The sequence below is a fragment of the Sorghum bicolor genome, chromosome 2 (genome assembly GCF_000003195.3).
Source record: "Sorghum bicolor cultivar BTx623 chromosome 2, Sorghum_bicolor_NCBIv3, whole genome shotgun sequence".
NCBI classification, from domain to species: domain Eukaryota; kingdom Viridiplantae; phylum Streptophyta; class Magnoliopsida; order Poales; family Poaceae; genus Sorghum; species Sorghum bicolor.
Window position 1 is genome coordinate 14659552 of NC_012871.2, and position 15683 is coordinate 14675234.

General features: G+C 51.3%; 1 protein-coding gene across 2 annotated transcripts in view; it reads left to right on the forward strand.

Moving 5' to 3' along the window:
- The window catches only part of LOC8057936 (alpha-glucosidase 2), a 47322-nt gene extending 33605 nt beyond the window's left edge, over window positions 1–13717 (forward strand). The window contains exons 22-23 of one of the 2 annotated variants that reach the window (XM_021452898.1): window positions 13050–13195; window positions 13276–13717. In XM_021452898.1, coding sequence (XP_021308573.1) covers window positions 13050–13195; window positions 13276–13469 — 340 coding nt within the window. In that variant the 3' untranslated portion in view covers window positions 13470–13717. Of the gene's footprint in view, window positions 1–10035; window positions 10380–13049; window positions 13196–13275 lie in introns of those variants that run through there. The other variant, XM_002459717.2, reaches the window with a different exon arrangement.

A 15683-nucleotide genomic window follows, 5' to 3' on the forward strand; every position in this document is an offset into this window, starting at 1 on the left:
CCTCCTGACTCAGAACCGGCACAGCTGTACCATCCTTCTTGCCCCCTTGTACTGGCACGACTGTAGGCATAACCTCAGAACCCTTGTCCTGGTCCACACCCAGCCCTGTATCATCCTTGTTCTGACTCGGACCTATATCATCCTTGTTCTGACTCAGTGTTGCATCCTCCAGACTCGGCATAGCCTCATGATCCTTTTCCATGTCCTGACCTAACCCAGCACCCGTGTTAACAGACTTTTCATGAGCATATTTCAAGAGTCTGAACATTTGTTCGTTTATATTTGAACATTGATCATTTTCTTTTGGAAGGTCCTTAATTTTACCACCTTTCATGCCAACTCCAAAAACGAGAAAGACATCTTGGGGTTCCAAGGTTAGCTCCACTTCCCCGTGTATGCGCAGTGCGATCTTATCTTGATCAGTAACCCTTGCTTCGTTCATAAGTTTCTCAAAAATCTTCTTGGGTGGCCTAATTGATTTCAGGCTCAGCATATTCCCAAGCCCAATTTCAATGACCTGGCCTTTGAGTCAAGTGACAGAAGTTTACTTATCTTGACTATTGAATCTGGTGAGCAACGAAATGTTGATTCCATGGTTTCTACTGCATATAAATAAAAGACAGCACATTAGCAATTTAGTGATTAAGTCAATGGTCTGTAAAATTTTGAGTTCTGTGGTGGCTCAAACATTGCAATCTCCAGTTTTTGCTCCCTGAACTGAACTAGAACAAAGGCAAAATTAAGAGCAAGAAGTAGATATTTGTGCTGTGCTATTTAAAGGAGTTGAATTTTTGGAACTTTTGTACATGCTCATTCACATTGGACAAAATACCCCCCTGTATTTTGATGCGAGCTCCGCCACTGTCCATATCAAGGGGGGGGGGGGGCATTTCACAAGTGAGTGGCAGCTTATGACAGTTAATGAGGCATATGTAAATTGAGACTTGAGAGATGTATAGCAGTGTAGAAGAACACTACGGGGGACACATTTATGTCATAACATGTGGACAGATAAAGCATATAAAGCAACACTTCACAATATGGTCGTCATTCACAATTTTGTATGCAGCTATAGCATGTGGTTCAGTTGACAAGAGCATGGCTGGAAATAAATTGCATAAAGGTGTCCAAAGAGACATTTAACTAAACAAGGGCGATTTTGTTAGAACTCAAAAAGCTTTACTATTCAGTTAATAAATTGGTATTAAACAACATAACACCATTCTTCAACTGTAATATAAGGGCACTAGGCATCAAAGATGAACATGTCTAGTTTGTAGAAACACCAGCCAATATATAAGATACAACATTCAGATTTCATAACTTTCCATTCCCAATTCCTACGTCTATTTCCCAAATCAACGTCCTAGCAATAAAAAAAATCAACGTTCTACTGAGGCATCCCTAATCCCCAAATGTAAATTCAGGCCTAGCAAACATAACGAAACAATTCCGCACCAATGTAAACAATGGCCCTCATCTAGCGACCCTAAAATGACCATTAAAGTTCAGCTAGGCGCTGACCCATTGCCTAGCGCCTAGTCGGGAGTACTCGCGCTCAGGCGCTCCTAGGCGTTTTCCTAGGCGTTTTGGCAATCCAAATCACTCAATCAGAGAGGAGGTGGGGAGCAGGGGAGGGGACAGGGGAGTAACCTGAAAGGGAGGGGTGAAGAACAGGAGAGGGGAGAGGAGCAAGGCAGAGCAGCTGCCGGCGGAGGGGAAGGGGACTGAACATGGGACGGGGAGGATTGCGCCGGCGGGGAAGACCTCGCGCCTGATTTTGCGCCGCCGAATCCATCTGCGCGCGCGTGCCCGCAGCGTCCACCTTTGCGCAGGAAACCTTCGCGCCCAGGCCCGCTGTGGCAAATTTTCGCGGGCTCGTGCGTCTGCTTCGCTTCCTTGCCCGCCTCGCGCGCCTCCGCACTGCTTCTGTGCCCACCTCACTCGCCTCCGCACCGCTTCCGCGCCGACTAGTTCCGCCTATCGCGAAGATGGGCGACTACTCACCTAGTCGAGGCGACGGGCTTCGCCCAGCGCCTAGTCGTGACTAGTCGCCACCTACTCGCCGCGTCGCCGAACTATGATGACCATACATCTACTTGGAGAGTGGAATGGAAGTAGTGGGGAGGGGAACTTATGGGCAAGCCGAAGATGACCACCTTCTTCCCCTGCAAGCACAAGGGCAGCAAGCAAAGAATCCCGGGTCAGCACAGCTAAATTGGCCAGTTTGGACTATCTAGACATTGGAAAAAATATAAGTAAGCAAAAATATAAGCAAAGAATCCAATCATTGTACATAGGAAAAATATGAATATGAATATGCACGTGATCTCAAGAGAATTAATATAAAATTATAAGTAACTAGCAACTGCACACAGTCAAATTTGCAGTTTTTTTGTTAAGATTAAGATTCTAAGATGATACATCTGAAACATGATTCCCATAAATTTAATGTGCTATCTTTGTTCTCTGGTATTGGAGGAGCAGAGGTGGCTCTCCACAGGCTTGGTATACGGATGAAAACAGTTATTTTAGTAGAGAAGTCTGAGGTCAATAGGACGATTCTGAGGAGTTGGTGGGATCAGACGCAGACCGGTACTTTGATTGAGATCAATCATGTACATACACTCACATCTGAGAGAATTGAGGCATATATTAGAAGAATTGGCGGCTTTGATCTTGTGATTGGTGGAAGTCCATGTAACAATCTTTGCTGGGAGCAACCGTCACCTCAGAAATGGTTTGGAGGGCGAGCACTCTTCATTGTTCTTTCAGTATGTTAGGATCTTGGAGTCTGTCAAGTCCATCATGCGACTATAGTTTTTAGAATCTCCGCCGGTCGACGGCCGCACCGGCAACCCCTCGCCTTAATCTTGGCCGGAGGGACGCGCGCAGGCTGCTGCCCCCGTGCTCTTAGCATCTTCTTCCCTGCCGCGCTCGCTGTTCTTGCGCACACTGCTCCGTTCTCTCTTCCCTTCCAGACTCAGCCTTCTTGCGCATTGCTTTGGGCCTCATCGACCCCTTGCCTTAATCTTGGCAGGAGGGACGCGCGCGGGCTGCTGCCACGCGCTCGCTGCGGTACGCCTCGACGAGATCGAAGAGCTGTGCGCCCCTGTGGCGACGGCGGTCTCGGCCGTACGTCGGAGGCTGCCACGACCTCGCGCAGCGGGGGGCCGCCGCGGCGGACGACGAGTGCGGAGTAGACGACCTTGTAGCGACCGAAGGCCTTGTAGCACGCGGTGACTGTGGCCTCATAGCGCGCGCCACGGAAGCCCGGCCCGTTGAAGAGGACCTCGACCTCGTCCCCCACCGTGTAGCGGTGGGTGCACGGCTAGCTGTCGAAGCCCGTGCCGGCGGCCTCCATCCCCTCCTCCGTGAGCGGTCGAACCATGCTGGGGCAGCTTCCGGCAAGGTGCAGGGGAATGCCGGGGGAGATGATGGATTGTCTGAACAAGTGAAAGCGAGGGTCGAAGTACTTCTGTGCTGCTGCCAGGAAGAGAGGATACATACACAATCTGCCACTTGAGAACAGGTAACCTCTCCTCCCCATGCCTCCAAGGACAATATCTGAAGCATTTCCTCATACCAAGAGATGGTGGCCCACAAAACTCAAAATTTTTACAGACCATTGACTTAATCACTAAATTGCTAGTGTGCTGTCTTTTATTTATATGCAGTAGAAACCATTTCCGACCGTTTGACTTAATCACTATATGAAAGTAAAAGTGATATGGAAGCTTCGTGGATGGGAACAAAAACAAGAGAAAGAGATATGGAAGTCAAGCAGAGGGAAGTAGAGGCCCATCAGATGGTATCTATGAAGAACCAATGCCTCTCCCAAATCCGATGCTGTTGTGGATACTGACTTTTTGAGATGTGCTGATCAAGGAGCTGTTCCGGCGCGTGTCAGCACTTCCGGCGCACGTCAGCAGTGCTGACACGTCGGAAGTTCTGACGTACGTCGGGAGTTCCGACGTAGGCTTCTTCGTGGTAGGGAGTAGCAAGCTAACAGGGGTAAAGCCTTTTGGCCTCGACCATATCACCATATCGGACGTGTCCGGTATGGCCAACGGCTAGTTAACGACTAGTTTTCAAATCTGGCTTTAAATACCCCTCAGCCCTCTTCTTTTGGGGCTGCTGATTCTACTGGTTTTGAGACACATTGCTGAGCTTTGCTAACTCTCCCCAACGCTCTCTTTGTGAGTGTTTGATCTACATTGACAAATCCAACTTGTGGGTTGAAAGATTTTCGAATTAGAGAGCAAGCCACCACTTGAGTGTTGGCACAGCAACCCTGCACCGAGGTGAGCAGCACCTGCTCTCCTCTCCTCTCCCTCTCCCCTGCTTCAAGGTAGAAGAAAAGCCCTGAGCTACTACTGCACACGCACACAGCACACACAGAGTTTCAGACTTGAACTGAAACTGGAACTGAATGAGTGGCAATGAACTTGCTGCTGGTTCCATTGCATTGGGCTGGTTTATATACACCAAGACATGTACTCTCTAAGGTACAGCTCTACCAACTACATACACCTAGGGTACAAGGCTGAAATCAGCCAACAACTACACTAGTACCAGCCATACTGCTGGTGTACTTCTACTAGTACAAGTATGGCCTATTGCCTTATACTCTACAGGACTTAGAGACTTGACCAGCCATGAGATGATCTGATCCACTACATGTCTCTGTCCTGGACAGGAAGAAGAGAGAAAGGGGGCAGCAGATTATGTCTTACAATCTTCCCCTAATCTTTGCTGCCCTCATTTGACTTCCACCATGCCAATCATCTTCCTCAGTTCCTGAAACCGAAGCTTCCCGAGTGACTTGGTGAGGATGTCAGCGAGTTGTCGACCAGTTTCGACGAACTCGATGACCAGCTGCCCTCCATCGACGCAATCACGAAGAAAATGAAACTTCACATCAATGTGTTTGCTTCGGTCGTGGAGAACTGGGTTCTTTGCCAATGCTATGGCCGGCTGATTGTCCATCTTCAGTGCCAGTGCCTGAGCTTTACCTCCTGTGAGCTCACTCAGCAACCGCCGGAGCCACACCACCTGGCATGCTGCCGTCGCTGCCGCGACATACTCCGCTTCACAAGTGGACAGAGCCACCATTTCAGTGATTGCCAGGCAACCGGTGCAGTCCCGAGGAACACAAGCACCCCAGAGGTGCTCCTCCGTCCATCCACGTCCCCGGCCATGTCCGCATCACTGTAAGCCACCAGCTCTGCTTCCCCTGTCCTGGGTGGCGCCTCGCTGAAGACAGACAGCCGAAGCCCACCGCGCTTGGGGAAGATGAGCCCCATCTCCGCTGACCCCTGGACGTAACGCAGCAAGCGCTTCACTGCCGCCCAGTGATCTTCCCGCGGATCCTCCATGAAGCGGCTCACATAGCCGACGGCGAACGCAATGTCCGGCCGGGTATGCGTGAGCCACCTCAAACCACCGACGATGCTCTGGTACAAGGTGGCATCCACCTTCTCCGCCGTGCTCTGTTTGGAGAGCTTCACGCGCTCCTCCATCGGTGTAGCCACTGGCTTGCAGCCTACCATGCCTGCCCTTTCCAGTAGCTTGAGCGCGTACGCCCGCTGGCCAAGGTTGATGGAGTCCGCCCCCTGCCTCACCTCAATCCCGAGGTAGTAAGACAGTGATCCGAGATCACTCATCTTGAACTGGCTGGCCATCTCCTCCTTGAACCGAGCGATGTCGCTCGCCCGCGCGCCGGTGATGATCAAATCATCGACGTACACCCCGACGATGAGGTGCTCCTTCCCCGTCGTCGGGTGTACAGAGCATGCTCGCTGGCGCATCGTGTGAATCCAAGCTCCGTCATGGTGGCGTCGAGCTTGGCATTCTAGGCGCGCGGAGCTTGACGCAGTCCATACAGCGCCTTCCGAAGCCGCAGCACTTTCTGCTCCTGCCCCGCCTGCACGAATCCTGGCGGTTGCTTGACGAAGACCACCTCCGCCAAGTCGCCATTGAGGAAGGCAGACTTGACGTCGAGGTGGTGGACCTGCCAGTCCTTGGCCGCCGGGAGCGCAAGCAGGAGTCGCACCGACTCCATGCGCGCCACTGGTGCGAAGACCTCCTCGAAGTCAACTCCTTCCCGCTGCACGAATCCGCGGGCGACGAGCCGTGCCTTGTGCTTCACGATGGCGCCTCGCTCGTCGCACTTGACCTTGTACACCCATTTGAGCCCGATCGGTCGGCATCCCGCCGGTGGATCGACAAGCTCCCAGGTGCGGTTGTCCTCAATGGACTTCATCTCCTCGAGCATCGCACGCCGCCATGCTCCATCGCGCTCCGCAGCTGCAAACGTGCCCGGCTCCTCTGCGCTCATCAAGAGCAAAGTGTGGGCACCGTCGTCGAGCAGCCGATCGGCCAGTCCTGGCACGGCTGCCTCCCCGACCACGTTGTCCACCCGCCGGAACCGCACCTCCTCCCCTTCATGGAAGGCATCCACGAAATCTGAGACGTTGGAAGGTGGCGAGGCGTACTCCACAGTGGCCGCAGCTGGTGTCCTCTGCTCGGGTGAGCCAGGGAACTCTTCCCAGGCCGGCCCGGGCGTATCCAGGTGCCCAGTCCTGCCTGGACTGGGTGGCTCCTCTGCTGCAACTGGTGACTCGACACCTCTCCCGGCTGCAGGCTCTGGTGACTGCTCAGCCGCTGTGCCATGACCTTGAATCACCAGGTGTTCGACGTCGAAGGAGTCGTTGATGCCACCGCCTTCTGATGCTCCCCCCAAATCGGTCTCCTCCTCCCACCTCCAGGCAGCCGCCTCATCAAAGACGACATCTCGGGACACCATCACCTTCCCGCCAGCCGGATCGTAGAGCCTGTAGGCCTTGGACCCATCCTCGTAGCCAAGGAACACTGCCTTGGTGCTCCTATCTTCCAGCTTGTGAAGCCCTGGCTTGGTGGTGCGCACATGGCCAATGCAGCCGAATGTGCGCATGAACGAGACACTAGGCTTGCGCCCATGCCATGCCTCGAACGGTGTCTGTCCTTTCAGCGCCTTGGTGGGAGCCCGGTTGAGGATGAAAACGGCCGTGCTCACCGCCTCGCCCCAGAAAGCTCCCGGCATCTTCGCCTTCATCATCAAACGCGCCATCCCAACGATGGTCTGGTTCCGGCGTTCCACCACGCCGTTCTGCTGAGGAGAATAGGGCGCAGTGAGATGGCGCCCCACCCCCTCCTCGGCGCAGTAGGTGGCGAATTCTATCGCCGTGAACTCGCCGCCGCGGTCTGTCCTCAGCACCTTCAGCTTCTTCCCGGACTCCACCTCCACCCGCGCCTTAAAGCGCCTGATGGCGTCCGCTGCCTCGGCCTTGCTCGTTAGAAGCTGCAGCCACATGTAGCGGCTGCAATCATCTACGAGCAGGAGGAAGTACCTCCGCCCGCCGTGGGTCGCCGGCGTGATTGGTCCGCAGAGGTCCCCATGGACCAGCTCGAGCAGCTCCTCTGCGCGACGCTTGGCTGCCTTGGGGAACGGCAGCCGCCTCTGCTTCCCCGCCAAGCAGCTGTCGCAGAGCTCGCCTGCGTGCCTGATCTCCGGTAGACCGTCCACCATCTTCCCGAGCCGGCCCAGCGCATCGAAGTTGAGATGGCCGAACCGGCCATGCCACAACCATGGCTTCTCTGTGCACGCTGCTGCTAGGCACACTGGTTGCTCGATCTTCAAATCAAGGAGGTAAAGTCGGTTGCGTGATCGCTTTACCTTTGCCAGGAGCCGACCGTCCTAGTCCCTGATCCGGAGCACGCCGCCGCGGATGAGCACCTCCGCGCCGTGCTCGTCCAGCTGTCCCAAGCTGACGATGCTCGACCGGAGTTCGGGGATGTAGTAGACCTCCGAGAGCGCTCGGTGTTCCCCGTTCTTGCACCTGAACAGCACCGTCCCTCGTCCGCGGATCTCCACCCGAGAGCCGTCCCCGAACCGGACGCTCCCGGCATGCTTCTCGTCCAGCTCGGAGAAGGCGGCGCGGCAGCCTGTCATGTGATTGCTCGCGCCGGAATCCAGGTACCACCGCTGCTCGGACTCATCTCCAGCGACTCCAAGATGGACCTGCGCTCGCGGCTCATCAAAGTGATGGATAGCCAGCGGCGCAGGATTCTGCTCCGCCTCCAACCCTTCTTCTCTGCCGCTCTGCTCCGCGCAGTACACCCCCATTAGGAGTGCGTGATCGCCGTCGCTGTCGTCCTGAGCCAGGTGCGCCTCATCCTTCTTCTCCTTGCGCTCCGGGCACTCCCGCGCCCAGTGCCCAACCTTGCCGCACTTGCGGCAGGCATTCGGGTCAGTGAACTTCTTCTTGCCCTTCCTCTTGTCCGCCGGCCCCTTGTTCTGCTGCTTGCCGCCGCCGCGATCGCCGCCACCACGGCTGGAGCCTTCCCCGGACCGCCTCTTCTCCTTCATGCGTGCTGACCACTCCTCCTCGGTCAGCAGGAGCTTGGGCTTCTCCTTCTCCGGCGCCGGCGTGGTGCGGCTCTCTGCTACCCGCAGCCGCCCGGCCACGTCCTCCAGAGACAGCGTGGAGATGTCCAGCATGGTCTCGATGGACATGGCGAGCTGCGAGTATCTTGCCGGCACGGTGCACAGCAGCTTGGTGACGAGGTCCTCGTCGTCCACCTTCTTGCCGTAGGTGGCCAGTTGCGTGGCCAGGGACTGGAGGCGAAGGGTGAAGTCCTCCACCGACTCCCCGGGCTTGAACTTGATGTCGTTCAGCTCCCTGCGCAGCTGCTGAATCCTCGCCCTCTTAGCTCGATCCGAGCCAATGCGCAGGGACTCCAGCATCTCCTAGGCCTGCTTCGCGGTGTCCTTCGCGCCCAGCGCCTCATGGTACTCCGCCGGCGTCGAGGCCATGAGCGCCTCCATGACTCCCACCTGGGCGTCCTCGGTGCGGTCATCCTCCTCAATCGCCCGCCACCACTTGCGCGCGCGAAGCTTCCACTTCATCTGCGTCGCCCATTCACCGTAGTTGGTGCGAGTGAGCATGGGCCAGGAGCCGCTGCCACCGAACTCCTTTACCACGCGCACCTCCACCTGCGGTGGCGCCGGCTGGAGCTGTCGCTCACCACCTTCCCCGCCACCATTCCGGCCCGCACTCTCCGCCATCGCTGGTCAGGGGACCAAGCTACGGCTTGTACGGCTCTGATACCACTTGTTGGCACAACAACCCTGCACCGAGGTGAGCAGCACCTGCTCTCCTCTCCTCTCCCTCTCCCCTGCTTCAAGGTAGAAGAAAAGCCCTGAGCTACTACTGCACACGCACACAGCACACACACAGTTTCAGACTTGAACTGAAACTGGAACTGAATGAGTGGCAATGAACTTGCTGCTGGTTCCATTGCATTGGGCTGGTTTATATACACCAAGACATGTACTCTCTAAGGTACAGCTCTACCAACTACATACACCTAGGGTACAAGGCTGAAATCAGCCAACAACTACACTAGTACCAGCCATACTGCTGGTGTACTTCTACTAGTACAAGTATGGCCTATTGCCTTATACTCTACAGGACTTAGAGACTTGACCAGCCATGAGATGATCTGATCCACTACATGTCTCTGTCCTGGACAGGAAGAAGAGAGAAAGGGGGCAGCAGATTATGTCTTACATTGAGCACTTGAGCATATTGTCTATCTCGTGATTTGCATTTGTTACTCTTGGACTCTTCGGTCCTAGACGGTTAGGCGTCGCCAGAGAGCTCCCAAGTGTTTGTGGTTGCCTCGGATTGTTTGTGCAGGTCAAATTTCGCCTCCGCGAGGGAAGAAATCAGCTAGTGGAAAGAGGATTTGGAGTTGAAAGAGACTCCGGCTAGAGTTTCCTTCGCGATATCCTCTAGGGAGGACCTTTGAGCTAGAGTGACCTTAGTGGTAGCCCCCTCAACGGAGATTAGGTCTCGACGGAGACTGAACTTCGGTAAAACAAACTTTGTGTCTCCCTTTGCATTACATTTGAAATTTGTGCCTTATCTGTTGTGTGAGCTACTCTGCAGGGTTCTAGTACCATATTTACTATGTTTGAGGTCCCTGCAGGTAGAGGAAGAAGTTTCACAGCACAAGGATTAAATATCCTCAGCTCGTGAATTCCGGATGCGTCCGAGACCAAGCCGGACGTGTCCGATTTGGGACAGCACAACACTTCATATATAAATTGTTTGATCTTGCTGGATACTAGTTTACAGGGTGTTGTATATTTATATTTCATTATTTAAGTTGTGTGTAGGTTTAGGAGAAGCTGGAGAACAGAAACAGCTAGGTGTTGTGTGCTCGTGTATCTCGGACGTGTCCGTGTTGCTACCGGACGCGTCTGGTATTTGCGACTCGTCAAGAATATATCTTTCTGTGATCTAATCTCTGTGGTGCAGGTGTTAGACTTATTCTATATTGTTTACAATTGTTTCTCAATCGTTGTGTGGAGTTTTTCATTTGCGTGAAAAACTCCACTTCTAATCGTTTCCGCGTTTTAAGTTGTAAATTACCAGAAACGCCTGTTCACCCCCCCCCTCTAGGCGCATCCTTGGTCCTTTTAGGTAGCAATATAGTATGACATGTTACTAACCTTAGTAATTTGAGAAGATGATAACTCCATTAATATAGGCCCATCTAATATAGGCCCATATGGCCCATGAGGTTATCATCTTCTCAAATTACTAAGGTTAGTAACATGGTAACAAAGCAAGGTTTAGGGTCGAATTAGGGCTAATCTGATCCCTAATCACCCAAGATCCATTTTTTTTTCTGGTGGCCGCACGCCCTTCGCGTTGGGGTTCCTCTGTTTTCCAGCGGGCGGCTCCTCTGTTTTCCAGCGGGCAGCTCGTCGCCGTCGCGCTGCGTCATCTGCATCTTGGGGCCGCGTCTGGGTCTTCACGCGCGGGGCCGCGTCATCTCACGCGCGGACGGACGCGAGGGGCAGCGGGTCTTCACGCTCGGACTTCGTCGACTCGCGTCTGGGTCTTCACGCGCGGGGCCGCGTCATCTCACGCGCGGCGCGCGGACGGACGCGAGGGGCAGCGGGTCTTCACGCGCGGACTTCGTCGACGCGCGGATCTCGTCCGACCTGCACGTGCGTGGCACGCGCGCCTGTCTTCACGCGCGCACAAGCGGCCATCTGCCGCCCGACTTCCTGCTGTCCGCTTGGAAACGTGCCTCTTGCCCGTGGACTCAGTACTGCAACCGACTTCATCCTCTGCTTCCATAGTGATCATCTCAGGCAGCATCCAGTCACAGTGGTAACAAATTTTCTGACATACATGGCCTCATGGGCCTAATACACTCATACTCTAACACTGGACTTCAAAGTAAGAGCTTGAGCAGGAAAGAATGTTTTATACAATTTATAGCTTAGTCGAAGAAATGAATACCTAGCAGACTCAGTCCTTCGACATAATGAACTGAGCTTTGCTGATTGGTGGCGCATGACAATAAGCAGAGTTAGCAAGGAGCACAAGAAAGGTGTGAACTCTTTATATATTCTATGGGCCTTGGTTATTTGGAAGCAAAGGAATGCATGTGTTTTTGAGGGGGCTTCCCCTTCTATTAACAGGATTTGGAATGATATGAAGAATGAGCATAGCCTTTGGTGCTTGGCTGGAAGAAGCTTGAACGGCTAGGTTTGACTCTAGTTGAATAGGTCCATTTAGCTAAGGTCGTGTTGTGCTTGTTCACTATGTGTTTAAACTTTGTGTATGTGTAATCGCCTCACTCATATCCGGTCCCCGTATTAGTGAGGATCCTGTCGGGGACCCCCCTATTTTCATCTCTATAATAATACAATGAATCGCAGGTCTCCTGCGTTTAAAAAAAAAAGTCTAGAAGAACTGATTTTTTTAGAGCAAAGCTTAGTCTAGAAGAAATGAATTTTTTTAAGAGCAATTGAAGCAAAGAAAGAGAAAGAAAGAGGGGCACTTGTCAGCCTGCATGTTCGTAGCCCACACCTAAAATGCTGTGAAGCTATTTTATGCCAACTGGCTGCATGAAGTTATGATTATGCCCAAAGTTCAGCTAGGCGCTAGGTGCTAGGCGGAGGGTCACCGACTAGAATCCGCCTAGGCGTTCTAGGCGTTTCCCTAGGCGCCGGGAGGAACAGGGGAGGAGGAGCTGCCGGCGGCGGAGGGGAGATGAGCAGGGGAGGAGTTGCCGGCGGGGGGAGAGAAGATGAGCAGGGAAGGGGACTGACCTTGGGGCGGGGTAGCAGCCGGCGGTGGAGCAGGAGGACGGAGGAGGCGGCGGGGATTTCACGTGATTTCCCACGGCCGAAGCCATCCGCGCGCGTGCGAAAGGCCACGTCGTCCGCCTCCGCGCCGCGCCATCAGCCCGCGGGGGCAAAATTTTGTGGCTCGCCTAGCTCTGCGACCGCCTCGACGCCGCCCAGCGCTTAGATGCCGCCTACCCCCCTAGGCGATGCGGTTACCCCTCGCCCAGCGCCTAATCGCGCCTAGGCGCCACCTAGTGGAACTATGATTATGCCCACGTTAGCACTGCCCTCCTGGCCTCTTGCCTCTTCCTATGTTGCTGAAATATAGGTGCTACTTCTGTTTATGGACTAGACACATTACAGAACAAAGATGACACCCTAAACAAAACATTATGCTCATTTGGTTCCAGGCATCATCTGATCTTATCCTTGATCATGTCTATGTTTTTTTTTGCTTTGGAGCTTGCATCTAATATGCTTGGCTCAATTATTTATAGAAAAAATTAGCTATTTCACTCATTAAAAAGTGTCCTTTTGTACATCTGTATAGTCACTAGTGCTCTACTTTGATCGCATATCACCAGTGTGAAATGCATGCAAATATAACAAATTTGAATATTTTGGAAGTACATTTCAACGCAAATCTAGTTAATCCATTTCAGAACTTCAACTAAAGTATTCAACAGGAATTTCTTGTCTAAGTTTTAATGTGGTGAGTGTATGCAACTCAAAATGACACTCTTTTGTATTGCGTGGATTTGTTGCGTGAGGTTATTTGTAATGTTTTTTTAGCCGTTCAATTGATTCTTTCAAGACTATTTTGAAACATGGAATTCTGTTTTCCACTGTGAAGGTTGGTCTGTTTACGAGTTCATCCTACATTCACCCTGCTGCACCCAACTGAGGTAGTGGTTGCTTTCACGGCCATCAATGGTTCAAAGCAAGAGATCTCCCCGGAGGCAGGAGAAATAACGTTTGAGGGAGACCTCAGACCCAACGGTAAGTTACTCTGTACAATTTGAAGACCCTTCCACCTTCGCCCATCTCGGTTAACTCATTTACTTTTGGCAAATTCTCAGGGGAATGGATGCTAGTGGACAAGTGTGTTGGGCTCAGCTTGGTGAATCGGTTTAATCCCAAGGAGGTTAGCAAATGCTTTGTGCACTGGGGAACTGGTGATGTGAACATGGAGCTCTGGTCAGAGGAAAGACCAGTGTCTAACGAGACGCCATTGAGGATTTGCCACCAGTATGAGGTGCGGCAAACAAGCTAAACACTACCCGGACAACAGAAATAAAAATACAAATTTGGAGGATGTTTCAGTTCAGCCTCGCACTTGTTTTACGGTCTTTGTATTGACGGTTGTCTTTCATGGTATTTTGGAGTCGGGTCATTAGTGTCGTTACCTATTGGAGGACGTTGGGTCTGCTAAAAACAGGTTGCTCTGCAATCTCTGCAGCTGTTCATGACTGGCATTAATAAAGCTGTGGCTGTTGCAATCTCCACTATTTGTTTCAGTTAGTCAATTTTTGTTTGAAAATCATGATTCCCAGGCTGTTCAGCAGAACTTGGTTCTCATCTTTTAATATCAATTGCCTGTGGCTTATAGGATAACCAGAGTTTGAGGTCCAACACCAGATGTAAATGCACTGCTCAGTTTTGTAGCAATTTGCAGCGCTAGTATGATGCAAAATCTGTTAGTCATTCAGCAGTGTTTTCCTCTCACAACAAATTAACAAAAAATACTTTCAGCCAAGCGAACATACCCTTGTTTCGATTGGCTCCTGCTTCTACGGAGGAGACATACCAAATGGTTTAAGAGCCCACGGTTAGATTGAAGCGCGGACGTGAGCTAATCACAGAGAAAATCAGAGAAATGGAATTCAATAACGCAAGGAAGAAGCCTTCTATTGCCCTCTGTTTTATTTCTTTGCTTTTTTTATGCCCGCTTTTTGTGCTCCTGGCTAGCCTGGACTATGGGCCTCGTCGTGCTACGAACGATCCATATGCTAGGTGTGACATTTCCGCCACTTAGAATCCAACCTTATCCCCAAGGGGATGTTCTTGCCTCCTAGATCCCATTGCCGAATACAAAAGCACATGCTCTTGTCAACCTGCACCATTGCTGCAAACCTCTAGTTGCCATAATGTCAACTTATCACTCAAAGAATAGTTCTGCATAAGTCCATAGTTCTAACTTCTGTTCCAAATAGATTTTTGCTCAAAATTTCTCTATCCAGAACTGAATAGAGTACACTCTCCAACAAATTCTAAACCTTCTTCCTTGACTTGATAAAAATGCCTAGCAAGAAAGTTTGGTCTCTTAGGTAGTCTTACTTGTGCACTTGCTCTCATGATAAAACCATTGTTCCTCCATGCTAGCACTATGTCAAATACATTTCGTGTCATTACAACACTGATTGAAATAAACCAATGATGACCAGTTGCTGAACATTATCAGGATAAAACCATTGTTCCTCCCTGATGGATTTTGACCAATTGCAAAGAGAGCACCACAGTGATGTTTAATACATTATGTGGAGAAGTGGTCTACGACACATCCTATGGAGAGCAGCGCCATTCTTAAATCAACATATTCTTCTACCTACAAGTTTTACTAGCCTCATTAAACATTATTTCTTCTGATTCTTGATCAACATTAACCATCAAGCCCAATCATTTCCTCAAACTCATGATGTGCAGCACCCATACCAAGATTACTAGCCACCATCATAGACAAGAATTTCATCATCGAGAAGTTTTTGTTCTTCATGTGATCCAAGCCCATGCATCAACTCCTCATCCCACACAGCATTTACAAGAGGTTGTTCATCACAAACTTTGTTGGTGTCAACCACACAATGCTCTAGGTTCATTAACAAGCCATTAACAAGTGTGAGCACATTGTTGGTGACTAGTCCGCAAATAGCTTTCTCATGTCGCAATCAAAGTCCTCGCTATCACCTGTTAATTGTTGCAAGAAGTTATGGTGGGTCTCAAGTGCAGATGTTGAGTCCTCATGTACGTCAAGACTGGGTAGCATCTCATCCCAAACCACATGCAAATGTGTTATTTCATCAACATACAAAGGGTGTCACTATCAGACAGACAAAGCTTGCACTTGGTCCCATCAATCATTTCATCCATGCTTAGATTGGAACATGTACTTACACCCTTAGCAGACAGGGAGTGGGTCCATGTTCTGAGAACCTTGTAAGGTCCGAATGGCTGGAGATGGGGTGAATAGCCTATTAAAATTCTACAACCTCAAATAAACAAGTGTGTTAGTAAAATAAATGGCAAAGCGATTTTAGCACTAGCACAACTAAGCTATGCAAGCCACCTACACAAGTCTAGTATAAGGCTAAACACTAAAACAAACCAACAAGGCAAGGCAACACCTAGCTCTACTCCTTAACCTAGAAACAAAACTACACAAGCTAAACAACTAGCAAGGTAAGCAAGTAAGTAAAGGAGTGAGTGAGGA